The sequence below is a fragment of the Cyanistes caeruleus genome, chromosome 3 (genome assembly GCF_971803275.1).
Source record: "Cyanistes caeruleus chromosome 3, bCyaCae1.hap1.1, whole genome shotgun sequence".
In the NCBI taxonomy this organism is placed as follows: Eukaryota; Metazoa; Chordata; class Aves; order Passeriformes; family Paridae; genus Cyanistes; species Cyanistes caeruleus.
In genome coordinates this window covers 87886004-87907895 of record NC_141703.1, presented here as the reverse complement: position 1 = coordinate 87907895, position 21892 = coordinate 87886004, and the positions used below count along the sequence as shown (strand labels likewise).

The following is a 21892-nucleotide window of genomic DNA, read 5'->3' as shown; positions in this document are numbered from 1 at the left end:
GGAGCCTGGACTCCACAGCTCTTTAGCTACTCAGCTATCCATGTATTTTACTGGAAATGACACCCCTTTCTCCACTGAATGCTAGAGAAGTGCAGCAGAGCTGCGAGATAGACTTGTCTGCTTCAACCATCCCATGCAATTTCAGGCAGACCCTGGAGCAGAACCAGCATAAAGCAAGACAGTCCAGCGTGGTACCAGCATATGCCTAGGCAAATGATAATGCTGCAATTCTTTCTTTCAGGAGGGACTGATCTGTCTAGCTCAATCACCTCTCTCTGCCAGATGCAGGTAGAGAAAAGGTTGGTTAACCCCCGTGGGGCTGAGGGGCAATCCAATATCCATCAGGATCACATCATATTTTCTCAGTGCCTGACAGTGGTTTGCTCTCTCTTCTCACACACAATGGGATGCTCTCTCCTCCTGTGGGTAACACTTTCAGCACTGCCTGTTACCAGCCTGGATGTTCTCACTGCTCAGATGTGTGCCAGGTCTGTCTTTAAACCTCCCTGTTTCCTTGTACTCTCTGACTTCCTCTGGCAATCAGTCCTCGGATCTGCTTATTCACTGCATGAAAATGGTTCCTCTCTCAGTTTTGAACTGAAAGCTTTTCATTTTCACCGTTTTCTTTTCTCCCATGACAAAGGCTGGGAAAAGAGAGACTCCCAAATCTATCATACCTTGGATGGCCATTATTTTACCATGTTTCATCACATCCCCTTTTTTGTTATTTCCCCATCCCCTCCTGACTCATTGCCTTTCAGGTACAAATCCCAGGCTTTGGGACTTTCTCTCTGATATTTTGCACAGGCCCATCTCTCTGCATGGTCAGCACTGCTCGGGTCCTTTGCTCTGGAAGAGGAGGCAGCAGCCCAGCAGGGGAGCAGTGCTGGTTTACACGGGGACACAGAGCCTTTCTCTGCATTATTTCCATCCAGCCCTTCAGTGTTTTCTCTGCTCCTCTGAAAGAAGTTCAGCAATACTGAGTTTTTACCCAGCTGTTCACTGTGCCTGTCATGATAGGCAGATGCCTGACATGGTGCAGTTACAGTGAGCAAAAGCCTGGAAGTATTTATGCAGTTTAGATTTTCCTTCCTAAAAACTATCCCTATATATAGGAAAGTATTTCCAAATCAAGATGGCACAAGGCAAGTCAGTAGAGTTGAGGTGGAAGGACCAAGAGTTGTTACAATAAAGCAAACAAATCTGGAAAAAGTGTTTCAAGTGGAGTCAACAAGTAGAAACTGGAAATAAAGCAATGACATATGACGGAAAGAGACCTGACGCTTTTCCATAAGGATACATCTACAGGTGCAAAACTCAGATAATATTTTCAGCATGCCAGAATGTGGTGGTTTAACCCTGGCTGGGTCAAACCACCAAAGCCACTCCATTACTCCTTTCTCTAACTGGATGGGAGACACAAAGTATAACAAGGGTCTTGTTGGTCCAGATAGGGAGAGATCACTCACCGATTATCATCACACCAAAATAGACTCGCCACGGGGAAATTATTTGAATTTATTATCAATCAAATCAAATCAAAGCAGGATGTTGATAAAATAAACCCAAATCTTAAAAGACCTCCATCCTACCCTCCATTCTCCCAAGGCTTAGTTTTCTCTACCTTCTTCCCCACAGCAGCACAGGGGGACAGAGAATGGGGGTTGCAGTCAGTTCATGTATTATCCCTGCCACTCCTTCCTCCTCAGAGGAAGGACTCCTCACACTCTCCCCTGCTCCAGCACTTCATGGGGTCCCTCCATGAACTTCTCCAATTTGAGTCCATCCCAGAGGCTTCAGTTTTTCACAAACTGCTCCAGCATGGGTCCCCTCTGGGGTCACCAGTCCCACCAGCACACCTGCCTCAGTGTGGGCTTCTCTCTCCATGGGGCCACAGGTCCTGCCAGGAGTCTGCTCCAGTGTGGGCTTCCCATGAGGTCACAGACTCCATCAGGCATCCACGTGCTCTGAGGTCCTTCATGGGCTGCAGGTGGATCTCTCCCCCATGGACCTCCTTGGGCTGCAGGAGGGTGTCCTGCCTCACCATGGTCTGCACCACTGGGCTGCAGGGGAATCTGTGCTCTGGCACCTGGGGCACCTCCTGCCCTTCCTTCTGTACTGGCCTTGGTGTCTGCAGGGCGGTTCCTACCACATATCCTCACTCCTCTCTTCTCTGGCTGCAGCTGTTCATGTTTTTTTCATCCCACTTAACCATGTTATTCCAGAGGCTCTACCACCATCACTGATGGCTCAGGCTTGGCCATCAGTGTCTTGGAGACAGCTGGCATTGGCTCTATCAGACACAGGGGAAGCTTCTGGCAGATGCTCACAGAAACCAACTCTGTAGCTCCCCAGCTATCTAGACCTTGCCATGAAAACTCATTGCACAGTGGATGAAAACTTAGAAAAACCACAGGAAATCCAGTGAATTCCCTTTTAGCAGAGACAAGGGCTTAAGGAATGCAAATAAAGTGTTATGCATGCAAATTCCTTTGCCTAGGATTCCTCCAAAAGGAATAGGAAGACAATCTTTAATCCCAAACTAATCTTTTTTTTTCGGTAAGAAAGATCAGCATCATTAGAAAAAATCATAACTAGGTCCAGATGTTCTGCAACCCAGACTTCTGAGGGATTTACAGTGAGGGGCTAAATGCTAGCAAATAGCATAATCTGACAAAAGAGCAACAAGAAAAATACATCTATTGTGGTCTTTGTGCATTCTGCACAGCCTTTTAAAAACAGTAAAATGTTAAAACCAGACCTCAAATTATGTGGCACACTGAGTTTTATATTTGCTTGTCAAATTTATGGGAATAATATCAGCACCAATCCTGAAAAAAAAAAAAAAAAGAAAAATCCCATGACTTAGTACTCTGCTTCTATTTCTTCAACACTTTGATGAATAAAAAATATGTAGGGTTTAACTTTTGCCTTCTAAAGGCAAAACCATCAAACCAAGCTCCCTACGGGAATGCTGTTGTTGTGGGCAGTGCATCTTGTGCCTCCCACTAAGTTCCAAAGCATCTGGGACAGTCTTTTCATGGCTGTGGATGCCATCCTGCTCCAGAGTTTCTCTCCTAGGTTTCCATCCTGCTGGCCCTGCCAGTTCAGTGGGGCTCCCTCCAAAAGCATGGTGTGCTCTGGAAAGGGCATCACTCCCACCCGAACAGATGGGTCTCAGAGGGTCTCATGGCAGCACAGAGGACACTCCCGCTGCCCAGAAACACAGGAAGTCACACACAAGGGCAGATTTTGCAAGGATTTGGAAATTCTCATTCTTACTGAGGTTTCTCATGCTCCTTTTCTTTTACAAGCACTGTGTGACTTTCTTGTCACCAGGTCAGCATTCTCCCTTTTCGTGTGTAAAATGACACAGGTTTTGGACCAAGGAGGACACACCAACATACTCCCTAACAGCTTTGGGGCCTCAGTTAGGATCCTCTGCTCAGGCACTCTCCAGCCCTTCAAAATCCTAAATTAGATATTAGGAATAAATTCTTTACTGCAAGGGTGATGAGGCACTGGCACAGGTTGCCCAGATGATCCAGGCTGTGGATGCCCTTTTCCTGGCAGTGTTCAAGGCCAGGTTGGATCCTGGTCTATCGGAAGGTGTTCCTGCCCATGGCAGGATGTGGGACTGGACGATCTTTCGAGGTCCTTCCAACCCAAAGCTGCATGGTGTGTTTCCATGCAGCCTCACTCCGGAGCTCTGCCGGGACACCCGGCGGCTGCGGCTCCGCTCTCCCTCCCAGCTCCTTGTCCTGAGCCAATGCCGCCATCTAGTGCACTGTGCTGCGGGATTCCCTGCTGATGGAACACCTCCAGCTGCACAGCAGAACAATTACTGTCACCAGCCTCTCCGCCTTGCTTTTGCCAAGGCCAGTCATAGAGAGATCATAAGCACTGTGCATCCCATATAGGTCCCTGAAAACTCCCCCAGCCACCCCCCTCCTGCCTGTTGCGTTTCTCACGTATCCTTAACGTGGGACTGGTTTTGGCTAGGCTTGCTTTAGCCTCTGCCACTTCTGGTGACACACTTCTGCCGGCAGTGGTTCTTGATTCCTCTGTCCAGTGCCCTCCAAGCAGTCCCTGATTTCCCAGCACACCTGGCTAGTCTTGCTCCATCAGGCTCCATTCCTCCTGACTAAATACAGGGAACCCCCTGCTCATGAAGAACCTCTCTGGAGGGTTCCTCATTTTCCACTGTGATCAGCAAGTGAACCTTTATGATATCTGCTTAGAGAGCCCCTTCTCCCCAGTTCTGGCTTCCAAGTGCCTGCAGAGAGGCATCTTTCCCCACTTTTCCCCCTTTCTGAGGAACACAGCTGGGGTGAATCACTGAGCCCCCTCAGCAGCCCAGCCTGCTGTTTCTAGCTCCCACATCTAGCACCAGAAATGCCCCTGGAGAGGCTCACCAGGTGTCAGCTATTCTGTTGCAAAGAGAACGCTCCTGGCCTTTGAAGCCGCTGATAGTCAGGTGCCTGAAGATCTGTTTGTTGTGCTGCGTCAAACACTTGTCCTTCCTTCTCTCCAGCACCACAGGGCAATCGCTAACTTTTCAACATGCCTGGGTATCTTTTACCTATCAGACTACAGAAGCACACTCATAGCCCCCAGTGATGCACAGGGAACTTGGTTTTCAGGAGATGCTCTCTGGAGGCATCCTGGCTTTCCAGTGAAGCTGGTTAAAAGGTCCTTCTCAACATCTGACTCCTGAGGCTCTCTTCTCCCTTTATCTCTCATTTCCTTGGAGACACTCGCATCTCTGCAGGCTGTGACCATCACCCAGCACAGCCTGGAAGCTTCTTCTCTCCGCTGAGAGGATCTGCTTCTCTCCAACCCGAGCTTGCAAAAAAATATTGCTGGTGATGGGATTAGAGCAAAGAGAGACAGCGCGGAGTGTCTCTGCAGGGGATAAAGCAGGGAAACCTGACAGCCACTGATCTGTGGGGGGAGAGCCATGTGTAGTGCCCCCTGTGCCGTGGGGTCAGTGTCTGATGCTGGGTGAGCCCCCTTTCCCCAGGGGTGCAGTACAGCAAATGTCCCAGAGAGGTGAGAACCAGACTTGCAAAGAACTTAAAAAACAGTTAAATATTTATGAGGAATATTACATTCAGAAGAGAGACTGACTGGCTAATATTATTCATCCCTTCTGGATTCTGATGTTTAATTAATGCTTGCAAAGTGCTTTGAGATGCTTGGATGAAAGTGATACAAACACGTCACTGCACGCTGTGACCCTTGGTCCCAGAGGCACCTGTTCACCACACAGCTGCAGCAGCTCCAAGAGGTGAATCCCCACCCTAGACACTGTCCCTGGGTGACAGCGGATCCAGAAAAGGCATTCTCAAAACGTGACAAGCCTGCAGCTTTGTTACCTCAGACCCACAGCCCTGCTTCTCCTTGCAACTCTACAGCAAGTTCAAGTGCATTTTGCAAGCTTTATCCCTTCAGGGAATGCTATTTCTGGTAGATATTTGCAGTGACATAAACCAACTGTTTAAAAACAAGCCGATGTTTCTGCATTACAGCATGCTGGGGAGACAAAATGTAGAAACTGAAGCATCAGCTCAGCACCTCAGATCCCCAAGCACTGAGGTGCCACAGCCTCACAATCCCAACCTGAGTTTTCTTAACTCTTTTTTTTTTCCCCAGGACATCCTCTCTCCGGCAGCTGGGGACCAGAAAGGACATTTCTATTTGACACATGTGAGAGAGTTTTGAAGGTGCTGATGTGATATATCAGGTCCTTGCAGGAGAGCTGTGCCTCAGAAAAGGGCTTTCCCAAGTTCTGGACACTGGCAGAGTGCCCATCCCATCCCGTCCCATTGCTTGTGTCCCACACTGGGAAGTTCCTGTCTCATGCAGGTGGCTTCCTCTCTGAAACAGAACATCATCTTTCTCCAAAGTCACAATCAATGGAGAAGCCCTTGCGCTGGAGGCTGGATCACGGCCGTTCCTGTCACAACTGCTGAACACTGTGAACCTCGCTGCTGTGGCTGGCTGTCCCCGCTCCCCCCACTGCCTGGTTGCATCTCACACCTCCATCCTCCAGACAAAGGGGCAAGTCACTGCCAAAAGGAGGAGAGTGGGTGGCACGGAGATGAAATCTCAGCCATGTCTGGGGCTCGGTGGGTTTCCGCCACCTTGGCTGAGGCTGGGATTCAGAAAGAGAGAGAGAGACACCAAATGTGGGTGGGAAACCACAAAAGCCCCCTCCTCCACCCTACAGAGAAGGGAAACAGCTGAGATTCAGTAGTGGTGCAGGCTGGTACAGGTTACTGACTGAAGAGTAACCTTACCCTGGGTTTGCAGGAGAAGGTTTTGGTACTGGAGGGGCTGCATCAGCGGCTTCTGTGAGACGTGAGAAGGAGCTGACCCCATGTCAGTCACAGCCACCTCCAGCCAGCCCCAAAGCAGACCCACTGCAGACCAAGGCTGAGCTCATCAGTGATGCTGGTGGCACCTTCGTCACAGTGTGTTTAACAAAGGGTAAAAAGCTGTGCACAGCAGCTATGGGAGACAGGAAGAACAAGACATGGGAGAAAGAAGCCCTGCAGACACCGAGATCAGGGGAGAAGGAGAGGCAAGAGGTGATCCAGGTGCCAGAGCTGAGATTTCCCTGCAGCCCATGGAGAGCCTGCACTGGAGCAGGTTTTCTAGCAGGAGCTGTGGCCTATGGAGCACCCACACTGGATTCCTAGGTGAGGTTGTCTAGCACCCTGCCCAACCACACCTTGAGAGCCTCCAGCAATGGCAACTCTGCCACGTGCCTGGGGTGGTTGTTCTGGTGGCTGATTTTTTTCACTGTAGAAAACGTCTTTCTAATGTCAAGATGAACATGAAGAGCTGCAGTCCAAGGGAGGAACCCATGTCAGAGCATTTCTTGAAGGGCCCCACAGTGGAGCAGAGGAACAGCATAAGCAGGAAGAAGCAGCAGAGATGAAGTGCTATGAACTGACCACAACTCCCATGACCTGTCCTCTGTGACACTTTGGGCGAGAAAGGAGTGAGAAAAGAGTCATTATGAAGTTCAGCCTGGGGAGAAAAGAGAGGTGGGAAAAGCATTTTAAAGTTTTTGTTTTTTTCTAAATTTATCACTATTTAATCAATTTATTTGTTTTTAATTTGCATAAATCAAATTAACCTTTCCCCAAGTTAAGTCAGTTTTGCCTGTGACAGTAGCTGGGGAGAGATCTCCTTGTCCTTATCTTGACCTGAGAAGGTTTTTCACATCTTCTCCCTCTGCCTTGCTGAGGAGGATGAGGAGAGAGCAGCTGGGTGCGTGCTGGCAGACAGCCAAGGAACAGCCACCACTGCTATACTGAAAATATTCTCTCATCTCACCCTAAATCTCAGACATACTCCACAGACAGGTGAGGCTGGGGTCAGCTCCTCAGAGGTGCCTCCTCTCGGTGGCAGTGCAGGGGACAGGCTGGGGAATGGAGCTCAGATCACTCTTACAGAGCACAGGAGGTGTGGGCTGGGTCTGGATCCGTTCAGCTAACCGGTTAGTTTGAGAGCTTTCCTCCTCAGTGGAGCAGAACCAGCTCCCAACCATTCATGGGTAAGTTTCAGCCCCGTCACGGCCTCCATCGGCTGCCCTATGGCCAATAGGCTCTCTCTGCTTTGCACACTCATTCTCCCCACCGCTGCCCTACATCGCCTTCCGCTCAGGTCCATTTCTGTTCACACCCCAGAGTCGAAATCACGTGCCTTTGGAAAATCACCCTCTGCCTAGAGAAGTCAGCGGATGTCAGCAGAACCTGGACTGGCAGCAAGACCTTGCTGTCGCTCCGGCTGGAGAGGAGGAGACATCGAGGCCAACCAAACATCTGCTTGCTGAACATCAGCTTCGTTCCTCTTTTGTTCCAGCTGTAGTTGGGTGAGATCAATTACGGCAGGTGACAAACACAAGGAGACAGAAACACAGAGGCTGAGACAGAAGAGGTAAGGAAACTCTTTCTTTTGCTAAGAGGCCAACCTGCTTTCAGGTTTTTTAATGCTACGAACTTTCTTACTCCACTCAAGTTGCTGTTTTGGCACGGATGGATTGGTTTTGCCCTGCTTAAAGGTCTGTTGTAAAACCATCTTAAACCTTTGACTTGATAATACTTCTGGCTGTGCAATTCTCCGAGGCCTTTTAATTTTAGCTAAAAACTGTTTGTCTCCCTGGATTTTTAAAGGTCTGTTGTAAAACCATCTTAAACCTTTGACTTGATAATACTTCTGGCTGTGCAATTCTCCGAGGCCTTTTAATTTTAGCTAAAAACTGTTTGTATCCCTGGATTTTTCTCTGAAAGGGGCAGACAAAAATGGAGTTATGAAAAGCTCAACTTGCCTCAGAGCCTGGGGACCTCATGGATCTTTTAAATCCATATGTAGGGAAATATGTCCTATATGAGGGCTTGTCACTGGTGACTGCATAACCCCAAGGACTGCAAATGCATTGGGGAGCAGCCCTCTACCAGCTGCCACTTGCTATCACCTTCTCCACATGGCCTGCAGGAAGGGGAACATTATTCTAAAAAAAGCCTGCAAAAATGAGAAGATGCCAGTCTCTAGCTAAGTAAGGATGTCTACTTACATCTGTACGTGCTGAGACCGGAGGGGTCTGTTCTGCTAATCCAGGCTGACTGGCTCACTGCCTGACACTAGCTGCCAATGCAGCCTGATCCATTAGCTCAGGGCTGAGTGAGCAGTATTTCTTGGAAAAAGAGGGATCCTTGCAACTTTAGGGCAACAGAAAAGAGATTTGCTTTCCCCTTCCATGGGCTGCTACGCTGTGGAAAGCCGGAGTTTCATTTCTGGTTGAATTTTTCAACTTTCATGTGGCATATCCTACTCAGCCTCCGTCAGCCACCTCAGATATTCCTCCACGCGTTGCATGAAGGCTGAGTTGGGGTTACAACCCAGTATTCTCCACTATGAACTCAACACTCCCTGGTCCAGGTTAGAATTATAGGATCTCAGAATGGTTTGGGTTGGAAGGGACATTTAGAAAATATATCATTCCAACATCCCTGCCACAGGCAGGGACACCTTCCACTGGACCAGGTCACTCAAAGTCCCATCCAACCTTGCCTTGAACCCTTCCAGGGACGGAGCAGCCAAAGCTTCTCTGGGCAACCTCTGCCAGTGCCTCATCAGTCTCCGAGTAAAAGATTTCTTCCTAACATTTTATCTAAACCCACCCTTTTTTAGTTTAAAACCATTCCTCCTTCTCCTACCACTATCTGACCATGTACAAAGCCGCTCTTCATTTTTTTTATAAGATCCCTTTAAGTACTGAAAGGCTGTGGTAAGGTCTCCCTGACTTTTCCTTTGTCCTCCCCAGTGTCTCACAAACATGTCTGCCAAAGCTGCCTGCAGCTCAGCTCGGCTCATCCAAAACGAGCATCCCTCTCATCCCCACCAGCGGGTCTTGAGCACCCAGGGGCCGTGCCCACCTGATCTGCCACAGCCTCGTGTGGGGACCCTGTACCCACCAGAGCAAAATTAAGGAGGGATGATACCCAAATGTCATCCCAAGCACATTCAGGGCTTGGAAGGTTGATGAAGGAGCTGATTTCAGCGTGTGTCACAGTGCCTTGATTAGTCACAGCCTCTGGTGGTTTTAGAAAGGCAGCTCTTGGCTTCCCCTTAGGCCAGAAGGGAGCAGCCTGGGCTGTGGAGACAAGAATGTTTCTGTGGCCACAAACATTCCTGTGGCCTCCACGTGGGCCCAGGTGTGTGACTGGGCATGGGGTACTTCATGGCTGAGGGGAGCTCAGCTGGTGCTGACAGTGACATCACCACCCTGCCTCGTGCTGATGGTGGCACCTCTCCCGGGGAGGATCGGCTGCTTTCACCTGTGTCACCCCACGGATCCTGCTCCAGCACTTCCCTCTCCCAGGAGCTCCAATGGGAGGGTGGCACTGCTCTCAGATGAGCAGAGATGCTCAGGAGGAAACGGAGGCAGGGTCAAACAGCCCAAGGGGACAGCAGGGACCATAAAATGACCTTCACTGTTGTCATAACTTTGCCCTGTGCTGGCTATTTTCATTGCGCATGGTCTCTCACCCTGCCTGCTGCTCACCTGACTTTTGCTTTAACGCTAAGAAGTAAATTCAGAGAAACCACTATTTGGTAAGAGAGCCAAGTCAGCTTTCTTTCAGATTTTTAAACTGAGGAGAAGAGAGCTGAACCCCTTTAGCCCAGAGCCCCGCAGCCCAGCCTAACTCTCGAGGAGGGCAAGACGCAGCTGCACCCCCGAGCCCTGGCCTGGCAGGCACCGCAAGGGGAAATGCCGCAGCGGAAGATGAGGTGTGGAGCCCGGGTGGGGAGGGAGGGCTGGGGCCCCCCCACCCTGACAGAACGAGCTGCTGCCAGATCAAAAGCACAGCCACAAACACGAGCGAGAGGAGAAAACAAAACCACACTGCAAGAAAGAGGCGCAGGAACACACCGAGAAAAGGAGATGGCCTGCTCTGCATGAGGAGCGGTTGCCGAGTTTTTATTTGTTGGGTTTTTTTATAAATTTAAGTTTCCTCTTGTGTCATGCCAGTGCCAGGCTGTGGAGAGGTCTCTGTAGCTATCACCCGCTGGGGGTTGGTGCTGGAGGGACTGAGGGGCTGCCAGCCCTGCTCTCAAGCAGATGTTCTCCATGACTTGGTCCTGCAGGCATCATTCTCTGGAGCAAGCCCACTCACTGCCTCAGCTCTCCTTTCCCTCTCCCTCAGAGAGGCAGGGATCATTAAAATAAGTCAAGAAGGAAATTAAACCAGTTTAATAAGAGGGGGAAGTTAAAATGAAAAGGAAATCAATGTTCACTTGGGAGGGAGCCCTGCTCCTCCGTTGCTAGACGTGCTAATAAATCAAGTATGCCTGGACTGTTTCTAGCACAGAGGCCAGCTGGCATGAGATGGTCTGGGCTATTAAACTCACTTAACCTCCAAAATGAACTGGCCACATGCCAGCCACCTAATGGGAGAGGTCCCTGGCCCATGCTAACACCTAAATGCATCCCAAGAGTTGCTCGGGAGAGCTGAGAGCTGTCCCCGGCCAAAAATGTGTCAGGAAATGTACTAGCAATTTAACAGGACTGATGAGTATGTTCCAGTGCCTGGGGACATTCTGTGACACCGCTTAATTTATGAGTGGCACGGTAAGATACAGCTGGGCTGCCTGTAAGGAGGCTGTGGGTCTGCTACAATCATCCTCTAATGAGAGCAGCTTGCTTGGTGAACACGGCGGTGGAGCCCTGCTCACTGAAATCTGTAAACTCCGGAGCAGCATCGCCTGGGATCTGGGGGTGCAGAAGGAGATAGAAAGGCAAGGGGGGGAATAGGAAGTGGCATGCACGAGAAGCAGAAATAAACAGGGAGAGAGGGAAAATGTGTAAAGGAAAGCCTGGCTGAAGGCAGCCCATTTTCCCCACTGATTTGTAACTTGTAGGTGGTAACATCGCACTGTGGAGATCTGCCACAGAAATACAAAGATTAGTGTGAACAAAGTGGGAATGCACAAGTTGTGAAACCAAGAGAAGAAACAGAAGAACAAAGATGCATCAATCTGCATCTACCAAGAGCCACAAGGTCAGCAGTTCACCAGTCCCACAGTGCTCTGGTTGTGTGGTTTTGCTCAATAACCAGGAAGCAAGAAGGCAAAGAACAAACTGAAGCCATATGACAGGAGAATAGAGATTCCCAGTCAAAACAAAATTATGAGGTGTGACTCAGCGATTTCATTAATTTTTACTTGTTCCATTACCTTCAGGTTTTATATAAAGTTTAATGACTTAAAAAATTTGAAACCCATCACTGAACTGTTAATTCACAGATATTACTTTAGAGTGGGGGCTGACTTTTTCATCCCACAGGAGCAGGTGATGCGAGATTTCACAGCAGGGATGAGGTTTCTCCTGTCACCTCAGGAATGGATCTTACTCAGGGCCCTGTGCCAGTTCTCAGTTATCGATGTTCCTTCAGAGTGAGATGCATACAGATGCCTTGTTAGTGCCCCTTTCTTTATTCTGTAGCTTAACCCACCAAACTGCTTCAACACTGCCTCTGCATCTTGTTAGGAGTGATCTCCAATCATCTGCACTTGCTCCTTTGTTTTACAATTTTCGCAGAAAGCAGCTCATGCAAATATTTCCTGGCCTGGGGTGAGTTTTTTGTTTTGCACGAGGCAAGCCACAAGTCTCCTCTGACTGTGTCTTTGCCACCTGTTTTTCTTCTGATGGTGCATATGGCTGCTGTCTTGCTCTTGCACACATACTTTTCATCTGTGCATTTGAGTACATTGGTCTGGATGTCAGATGTTGTGCTGACCTGATCTCCATCTAAATGTAGTGCTGATGTTTTCATCTACTCTTTGATAGCTTCACATGCTCTGATCATTAAATTAATTTTGGTATTAAATTATCCTCTAATAGAATATATTACACTTAAAATTGCACATCATACATATGAATATTGTAGAAAATTATTCATGCATTTCTTTTGAGTTTAATCCCATTAAGACTCGAGCCTTCAGTCTGTCACACGCCTGACACGGGGACTGCCTGCTTTCAGAGAAGAGAGGACACCTCACCGGCTTGCTCACTCCCCAGAGCATTTCAGCTGCTTGGCTTCCCTTCTGTGATATATGCCCTGGTGTAAGGATGGAGAGCTCAGTAGTGTCCCCTTCACCTTGTCAGCCCACCCAGATGCAGCTGTTACCATCAGATGGTATTTGCTACAGTCAGAAACTGCATCTAATTTGATAATTCACCTTAACATGATCATCAGCTTCCAGTTCCCACTTTAGGTTTTGCTACCATTAATGCAACTTCTTCTTTTGGACCTCATTCCTCCCTTCTCCCCATACTTTTCATTGAATAATCAGGTCTTTCCAACATCAGACTTGCTGATTTTTGAGATTTTTTAAGGTAAGAAGTTAAAGAAAAAACAAAAAACCAAACCCAAATCTGAAGAAAAATATTAATAACAGCCTAAAGATTGTTTTAATCATAGAACCACAAAATTACACAGAAATATTTAGATGGCAATGGATACTGGGAGGTCTCCAGTTAATTCTCCTACTCAGAGCTGAGTTGGCTCTAAAACTACAACGTGCTGCTCAGGGCTTGACAAGGCAACTTCTGAGCATCTCCAATGATGGAGATTGCCTGGCATCTCTTGGCATCTATTCCATTGCTGAACCACCTTCAGTGGGAAGAAAGTTTTCCCTATATCTAGTCAACATTTCCCTGCTCAACATATGGCTGCTGCCTCCTGTTCCTCCCGTGTGCACATCTGAGAAGGAGGTGGCTTATACCTCTAGGTAATATCCATTAGATAATGGGAAACTGAAATTAGATCACACTTTGGCTCCTTTCTCCCTCTCAAGCCCAGTTTTCTGCCTCTCCCTGTATGTCAGGTGCTCCAACTTCATCTAACTAGCCCTCCACTGAACTCTGTACAGTTTGTTGGCATTCTTCTTGTACTGGGGGCCCAAAACTGTACCCTGTATCCTAGATGAGACCTCAGGTGTGCCAAATAGAAAGAAATAATTACTTCACTCCACTTCCAGCAGAGCTGGCTGTGCTCTTGCTAATGCAGCCCTGTATGTGTTTAGCTTTAATCTCTGCAAGAGTGATGATAACCCACCATAGAGAAGTAAAAAAGCACAGAACTCTTGGCAGCATAAACAGCTGCTGCCTGATGAATGCCAGAAACCTAGGGATGAGTAAAATGAAATGTTTATTACCAAACTCCAGGGCACGCTGCGGATGGATTCTTTGCTGAAACAAAGGGCTCTGGTGACTTTCCCAATAAGCTTCCATTTTGCTGTGCTGAAGGATGGTGGGAGCTGACTGGAAACACAAATCCCATCCATCGAGGTCTGAAAATCAAACATTATTAACAGAGCATTTGGGTCTTCCAGGATAAGATCCCTTGGCAGTGACAGCACTTCCAGCCCTGCTCTCCACGGACGGGAGGAGTGTTCCCAGAGCGATGGAGTCGTGCGGCACAGCCGTGAGCTGCACGCCTGCTGCCTTCTTGCTTCTGCATCTGGGTGAGTCCTGGGCTCAGCAAACCCTCATGGTTCTCACAGCCTTTTCACTAGCCTCACAATACTCAGTGTATTTCTAGGCCCTTTCTGATGTGTCGTGTAAGATTCCTCACACAGCTTGGCTTTGGGATGCAGGTTGTTCCCAGCCTGCCTGCTGAGCCTGCCAGCCAAAACCAGGATGCATCACCAGTTTTGGAGAGCTGCCCCATAGAGATGCAGGAGTGGGGGTCCTGTGAGAACCAGGATACACACCAAGAAGAGTGGAAAATACTGCCCCCCACACTGCCTCTAGCTGTCCTGGCAAAAACGTATCTGTGATGTGTAACCATATCTATGATGTGATCTTCAAAATCTCATCACAGATTTGCCCTTGCAAATGGGATGCTACTGGCTTCCTTAGCTTGACCTCTAATGTTACAGGCTTTAGTGGACTTTTTAGTGCTCATTTTCCAAGAAAGGAGAGAGAGTAAATAAAGCCAAGCCTGCGTTTTTCAGATACTCAGCTTTGATTCCTCTGGTCACAAAGGAAAGATTGGAAATCTCTTGTGCTCCCTAGAATCAAATGAAAAGCAAAAGATACCAGCTTTTATTAACAACATTTATAATTTCACAGTTTAAGACAAAATCATAAACTTCTGTAGACCAATGTGCAATTATTGAAAATCTGTATTGGTACTGTTGCAGGGTACCTCTTAGAGGGATATAAGTTCTGGCAAACCCTACATTAAAGTCATGTAAACTTTTCATTTTACACTTCTAGAGCTCTTCACTGCTCAGGTCACCTGGAGGATTTGCAGGTTAGGCATCTCTGAGAGTTTACCAGAAGTAAGGCAGGAGACTACAGCCCTATTATTCCCAATCTTACCTCTGGCAACTCTGTCTCCTTCTTAAGTTCTCCTGCAGAAACCTTCTTTACAGTGAAGGAAAGGAAATGATTCTCCGAAGAAACCACTGCTAGTGTTTCTTCAACCTTATACATCCTATTTATTTTACTGTCACATAGCCCTCCTTCCAAGAACATGAACCTGACATTAGGTCAGCCTTTTTCTTTTTTACTTTATTTCTTCATTTTTCCATGTTTTCAGTCTTCATCCATGCAAAAACTGGAAGAAGGTGTGAGCAAATTTGTCAGTGCCACATCAAGTGTTGACTGGGAAGTGAAAGAAAGATGACATATGCTGTCCTTCATTTGCTACCAGTAGAATAACTAAGTCTTATCCAGTGGAAAAAGGTTGTTTCCTTGTAAAATTGTTGACATTTCAGTATTATGAATGATGATCAGTTCATGAAAAAAACTGGTTTTTTTTACTTTTCTACAAATGTGTGTGAAAGACAATAACCATTAGCCAGGTAATGAAAGAGATTGATTGATTGATTGATTGATTGATTGATTGATTATATAAATGAATGACAAATTCAGAAATTGAGGATAATTTCAGTGTCTGGGAAAGGGAGGAGAAATATCAACATCTTTTTGGAGGGCTGGGAAGTGTTTACTGAGCCACCTTTCAGCAAGTAAACTTATGACTTTTTTGGTGGGTATTGACTTTCAGGTCTGATCTCCAGTATGGCTCACCAAAATGAATTCCAGACTGGGCTCACAGGAGGGGAGGTGACCCTGAACTGCACAGGCATACTTCCTGACTCAAAATTACCTCGGGACACAGTCATCAGCTGGGTGTACCACGATACTCTTCTATGGCGTATGGAAAAGAGTAACAAATATTGGAAAAGTAAGGCTTCCAATTCATTATCCCCTCTCCCTTTACACGTCTGAGAAACCTCTTCTCTCCTAACCAAGCCTATTTTGTCCAAAGAACCAACTTTCATCACTGGTCGAGCTGACATCAAGATGCAATATAAACAGCTGCGGGTATGGAATTTGAAGCTCTCCGATGCTGGCATCTACACCTGTGAATATGGACCTCAAAAAGTCCGCACCTCGCTGCATATCCTTAAATGTGAGTGAGAGCAGGGCTTTTAGTCATCAGGAGGTGAGGGGAGCATAGAGCCTGGGGAGACATCTCTGCTGGGATTCTTTATCCAGCTACATCCTTCTGTCCTGGGCTATCAGAGTTCATTTCTCCTCCATCTCCAGGGCACGATGTCTCCATGTTCTCTTTGCTGTAACACTTGTCTCTCTCTCTCTCTCACAGGAAGAGAAACTGACTTACTGGCTGTGCTTTTTTTCTTTTTACAGTAACAATCTCTTCAGATGGGCATTTTCTGCAAAATGAAGTCCCTGAGCTGATTTTAATGCAAAATTCATCCAGTCCTCTACCCGATCTCAGCATCACATTGTTTGACAGTAACAACAACAGAGTAACACCAGAATTACAAAACAAGAGCCATCAAAAATACGTAGTGAACTTAAAGAAACTGGAGGCTATGGACAGCGGGACCTGGGTGTGTCAGGTCCATTCAGACTCTCCACTGATTAATCAGAACATCTCCTTTGCTCTGAAGGTATTAGGTACGTGACAACAAAAATGGAACACAAATGGAACTGCTTGGGAGCCAGTATTCCCTTCAGCTCATGAGTTTAACTTTCAATCTCCACATCCCAAGCACTGGTGCTCCAGGGTTGACTTCCCAGGGCTTCCAACAATGCAGCTTGGGGATTGTTCTGCTGTCTGAGCTCTGTTCCACTCTTGCACTCATTTTCCTCTCCAGGCTTGGTGAAGAGAAGATCCTTGGGGTCTGTTCTCAGCTCTGCTGTGCTTGGGAGCTTTGGATCTTTCTGCTGCCTTATTCTCACATAGTGTTTAACCTTCCTGGAGGATGTCGTGGCTTTTCTCCAAGTCCTTTTTAAACTGAGTGCAGCGTGTCTCACTCTGGATCAAGGGTAGACATGGGAAGCGTAACCATGGCTTTTCCTGCCTCTGTATTCCTTGTCTCTTCTAAATTCAGGTTTTCAGAATCCAGATTTGGAAAGAAAGTATGCAACTGTTGATAGCACTGTCATCTTCTCATGGCGTCTGAACTCCCAGATAATAAAATGGAAAGAAGGTTTCACAGGCCAGCTGAATTGGAAACAACAGGAAAGCGCAAGCACTCATGAGCTGCTTGATTTCAACGTCACAGCACAAGGACAGCTGCATGAGACCAAAAAAAGCAGCAATTTTCTGTTTGAGATACCTGAAAGAAAACCTGAAAGTACCATAGAAGTGAAGCTCCCCAAAGTCCATTTCAACCATTCTGGCCAGTACCAGTGCCAGCTGGAGTACCAAGGAAGACATGTACAGAGCGAGATAGAGCTGGTGGTGATGAAAGGTGAGAGGAAGAGAAGTGGGTCGTGAAGAAGACCTGCAGAAAGCTGCAAGCCACAAGAGCATGGATGGATCCATCTTTCCATCCCCTCACTCACACTTCCTTTTCTTGCCTTCACAGTCTCAGCTAACCCTGTTGGGCCGCTCTCCAGAGGAGCCAATATGACCCTGACCTGCCAGGTCTCTGGTCCACTCCCACCCAATGCCTACTTGCGCTGGGAGCGTGTGAATGGGACTGAGATGGACAGTAAGAACTCAAAGCAGCATGAAGTGAAGTTGGAGGTGAACATCAGTGCTGCAGGGCTGTGGAGCTGTCACCTCATAGAAGACAGCAACATAAAGATCAGCTTTCATTACCACGTGGGTATGGAAATTAGCATCATGTCCTTGCTCCAACCCTAAAGCTATAAAATTCTATTTGTTTCTGTGTCTAAATACTTTTATCCTCCCACAGAGGAAGCTCCTGTCTGGATTAACTATGTGATAATTGGAACAAGCGTTGGAGGCAGCTTATTGGCGTTGGTCCTTGGATGCCTGTGCATCATCAGTGGTATAAGCTGGCAGAGGAGAAGGGTGAGTGCCACGGTCCCTGTGAAAGGTGCAGAGATTACTGGCTCTCCAAACCACAGGAGGGGTCAGATTTCCTGTCTGGGAGCAGGGCAGAACAGGCAAAGGGTCAATCCTTAGACTCAAAGCAAGTTTTTGAGATGGGCAGTCTGCAGATGTCAGACAGCACTTTACTACCACTTTAGAGGAATGTGTTTGCAACATAAAAATACCCAATTGTTCTTTGTCCCTTCTCTCCTGGCAGCAACGGGCAAAAAGGATGGCACAAGCAAGACAATACTTGCTGGAAAACAAGACATGTCAGTGTCAACAGTAAGTGGCAATGAGGGCATCCAGAATGGGAAAAGACTGTTTTCAAGAGAGAGGAGCTGGATGATTGGGTGGGGAGAAATTGAACTTGAGCCTTTTCAGTGAAACAGTACAGCTGCTTTTCAGCATTTTCAGCTCTTACTCATGTTAAATCCTGCTTAAGAGTTATGAACTATGCTAAATCCCAAACCCATGGTAGCACTGTGCTGGGAAACTTTTGAGCAGAGTGGTTTCACTCAAATTATCTTAATGCTGAGAGATGTTATCCCAGCCCAAGCAGGAGCTCCAAAGTCCTTTGGTAGGGTCCACAGGGAATCTGAGATCTGGATATCAAGGTTGTGGAGGTGGAAGACACACAAACAAGCAAAAGGATGAAACCCAAATTTTAAAAATCCATCAATTTAAATCCGTCTCTGCTAGAGCATTGCTGGACTGCAGTTGGTGAAAATTGCCAAAAACCTCCCAGGAGTAACAAAAGAGGAGAAAAAAATCGCAGAACACTCTGATTTGTACCCTTTCCTAAAGGCCTTGGGCGATGTGGAATACATTGTTGTGTTGTGACCCTTTTCATGGGAGCAAGGATTTCTCAGCAGAGAAGCTGCCCTTTTCCATGTCTTTAGGCTTATATGGTATCAGGCATCAGAAGCAGCTGTTGGAAACACTGACAGCCATTCTGTCACTGGAAGTGGAGCGCGAAGGGAAGTATAAATGATTGCATGAACAAGCTCAATGAATGTTTGGGTGCAGAACCAGACTTCTGCTTCATTTTCATCAGTGACATTGGCAAACTGTGATAGTTTCACCTAATTTTTTTTTTCACTGTCAGCAAGAATTCAGTGAGAATGTTTATTGGCAAATACTGCATCACAGCTGGGATGTATATGTGGCGAAGAGCATAAAATGTGTCAAAGAATTCACCTTGTTTTCACTTACATTTTATCAAGGTTAAATAATAATCCCCATAAAGAGAGGACAAAGCCTGTACAGATACATCAAAATCTAGATAAATCTGTGCAGTACAAGTGCTGATACAGTTGTTCTTTAGCTCTCTTTGCCAAGTAAGCAGCTCAGTGTAACTGAAACCTAAACTGCAGCCATGTGTTTGCTCAAGTAACTGTTTGCATCCTCAGCTACAGAGGCAGGCAGTCATTCTCTGTGCAAGAGAAAAGTGGGGGGTGGTACTAATGTAGTACTTTTCTCTTGCAGCTGGCTGAAAAAGTAATACTGCAGCACTGGCATCACAAGGATTGATGAAGTCTCTGCCTGTACCTAAACACCTGGCAGCCCATAGTGCTCTGTGACTCCATCTCCCTCTCTTTCTCCTGTTTTAATGTAATTCTTTATTCCTCCATCATTCCCCTAGTCTAATGCTGTGGAGGGAGGCTGTCTGGCTAGGAGCCAATGGACAAGACAAGAAACCCTGAGGGGTTATGATTGATCTCCAGTTCTATAATGAGAGATGCTGAACAAAAGATATGTATATATACACACACACACACACACATATATATAATAAGCTTGTATTTTGTTCATGCACTTAATTTGACCTTCTTGTGGAACCAATTTTATGCACTTCTTTTATCTGTCTGAGCGACAATAAATTACTTTGGGGCTGGGAGTTATTTTTTGCAAGCTGGACTACTTTTTTTCTGAGGCACTCTTGTCTGGTTCAAATTCACATTTCTCTCTTTCCAGCTAGGATGTGAAATGCTAATTCTCACTATCTTCAACCTCCCTGGCTGCCATGAGCCTTCCTTAATGCACTAGCTATTTGTTCTCTGTGAAATCTGTCTGTCCATGCTCATCTGCCTTTCCTGGGCAATCGGTGCCCTACATATTTACCCTCAGACATACATATCTGATCCCCCATATCCATCCCTCAGCCTGTAGTTTCACCTCTCCATAACAAGCCAAGAAACAAGTGAAAACAACCTGTGGGATAATGCAGACCTAATTTTTTCAGGAGGGCAGTTCAGGATGCCAATAGGTTCTGGAAGTCAGAGCCCAAAGAAGTTCTGAATGTTGATCTAGAAGGTAAGTTTGGGAAGAGGGTGAGAGTAATTTCCTAGGAGAACAAACCAGCCTTGAACTGCCTAATCCCACACTGCAGAGAGCAGATGCTTCTGAGAAAGCCACTGAAAATGTTTCTCACCAAAATGACCCTTATTTTTTTGGCTCAAGGAGATGAGAAGAGGGAGTGAAAAGCCCAGGAAATTTCAGATGGAACTAAAAGCATGCTGCAGAGATGACAGAACGTCCTGAAAGAAAAATGCTGTTAAAATATGTACACAGAAGTCTTGTGTTTATAGCAGTTACTCTACTGTCTGCTAGTGGCAGGTCAAAAAGGCCTTGAGGTCCTACAGCTGTCACTGGCTGCAGTCCCAGTTTGTTTGTCTGCACTGGCCTTGCTGGGGACAGGCACAGAGAGGCACTGGGATGTGGGAAGGGCTCCCTGTGGTGAAGACCCTCGGTGGGATGCTGGAGGAGGGGATTTTCTGTGTGGCAGTCAGCCAGCATCACTGACAGACAACAGACAGGCAGCAACAACGGCACAGGCAACACCTGTGAGCCAGGGGAAATCCTCCACCCCACAACCCCTGGACTGGGGACACAGCCCCAGGCAGCTGTGACAGCAGGTGTGGGCCCCCAGTGGTGTCAGACGTGTTCCTCCACCATCATCCTCACTCAGACAAGAGTGACAAAGGCCCACACTAACATCCCTTCCCTTCCCATAGCTTGTGCTTGCATGCACATGACTACGTTAATTTTAGAAAAGCCTTGGTCCATATCCTGGTGCATGCAGTAGCTCCTCCTGCTCCTGTCCTGTCCCTGAACTGCCAGCATACTTTAGGAGCCAGCTGTAGCCCATCAATCTGACAAACAAGGCATCATCATGGCTTAAGGACAGGCCCATCATAGGAGCCGTATGAGGGAAAATGAGCGCAAAGTCAGTGGTGCGTAATGGTCATGCCAAACTGCTTGGCAACAAAAAACTACCCCTGTTTCTGCAGTCCAGACTTTTCACCTTAAATAACTGCTTGAGTACCTAAATCAGCTCCTTTTTTCACTCACATGGGTATCTGGAGCAAGAGGGATTATCCTGAACCAGCTGATATCTGGATGGGACAAAATATCAGGCTGGGTGAGCATCTTTTAGGAGCTCCTTTAGCACTGCAGCCATCTCCAGCAGTTCAGATGCTCACCTGAAGTTTTGACAGCTGTTTTTTCTTTACCAAAAAACCCCAGCCTTGATTTTTTTCAGCAAGAGAATCAGCCTGACAATAAAAGACTAAGCGAATAGGGCTTAATAAAAACCTTGTCCCAGTTTCAGCCAGCATAGAGTTAATTTTTTCTCAGGGTCCATCAAACCTGTCCTGTCCAGGGTAAAATGCATGGGTAGCAGACAATGCCAGCACGGGTGGCTCGGAGAACACGGAGGTGCCTGAGCTGCCTGACAGCTGTCAAAGCCAGGATGCAGCTCTCCTCTCTTCCACGGGCTGGAAGGCGCACGCTGAGTCCTCACAAGTGACCAAGGGCTGTGTCCCCAAGCACAGCTGGGACCCACCTGCAAAGAGCACTCAGGCTCACAGGCCTGCCATCGATGCAGAAGGTCCCTCCGTCTGTTTCCCGGTGGCCTGGTTAGCACGGCAGCAGATGTGACGGTGCCACTGGGACGCCTCTAAGTGCACAGCCGCACCCACAGATGC

At 47.3% G+C, this 21892-nt stretch overlaps 1 protein-coding gene across 1 annotated transcript; it reads left to right on the top strand.

The window, feature by feature from the left end:
• Positions 1 to 7744: 7744 nt before the first annotated feature.
• Positions 7745 to 19803, top strand: LOC111938276 (T-cell surface glycoprotein CD4). The gene is made up of 10 exons (XM_023939944.2): positions 7745 to 7950; positions 13912 to 14043; positions 15594 to 15773; positions 15858 to 16001; positions 16241 to 16513; positions 16951 to 17313; positions 17431 to 17673; positions 17764 to 17882; positions 18121 to 18188; positions 19392 to 19803. Exons 2-10 carry the CDS (start codon positions 13983 to 13985, stop codon positions 19405 to 19407), a joined length of 1467 nt encoding a protein of 488 aa, XP_023795712.2. The 5' UTR covers positions 7745 to 7950; positions 13912 to 13982; the 3' UTR covers positions 19408 to 19803.
• Positions 19804 to 21892: the final 2089 nt, after the last annotated feature.

What these genes read in the sequence shown, in the direction of transcription:
- LOC111938276 (XM_023939944.2), top strand. Translation starts at nt 13,983, where the DNA reads ATGGAGTCGTGCGGCACAGCCGTGAGCTGCACGCCTGCTGCCTTCTTG. An exon ending in CTTCTTGCTTCTGCATCTGG is followed by an intron (nt 14,044 to 15,593) that starts GTGAGTCCTGGG and finishes ATTGACTTTCAG; the next exon opens with GTCTGATCTCCAGTATGGCT. An exon ending in TAAGCTGGCAGAGGAGAAGG is followed by an intron (nt 17,883 to 18,120) that starts GTGAGTGCCACG and finishes CTCTCCTGGCAG; the next exon opens with CAACGGGCAAAAAGGATGGC.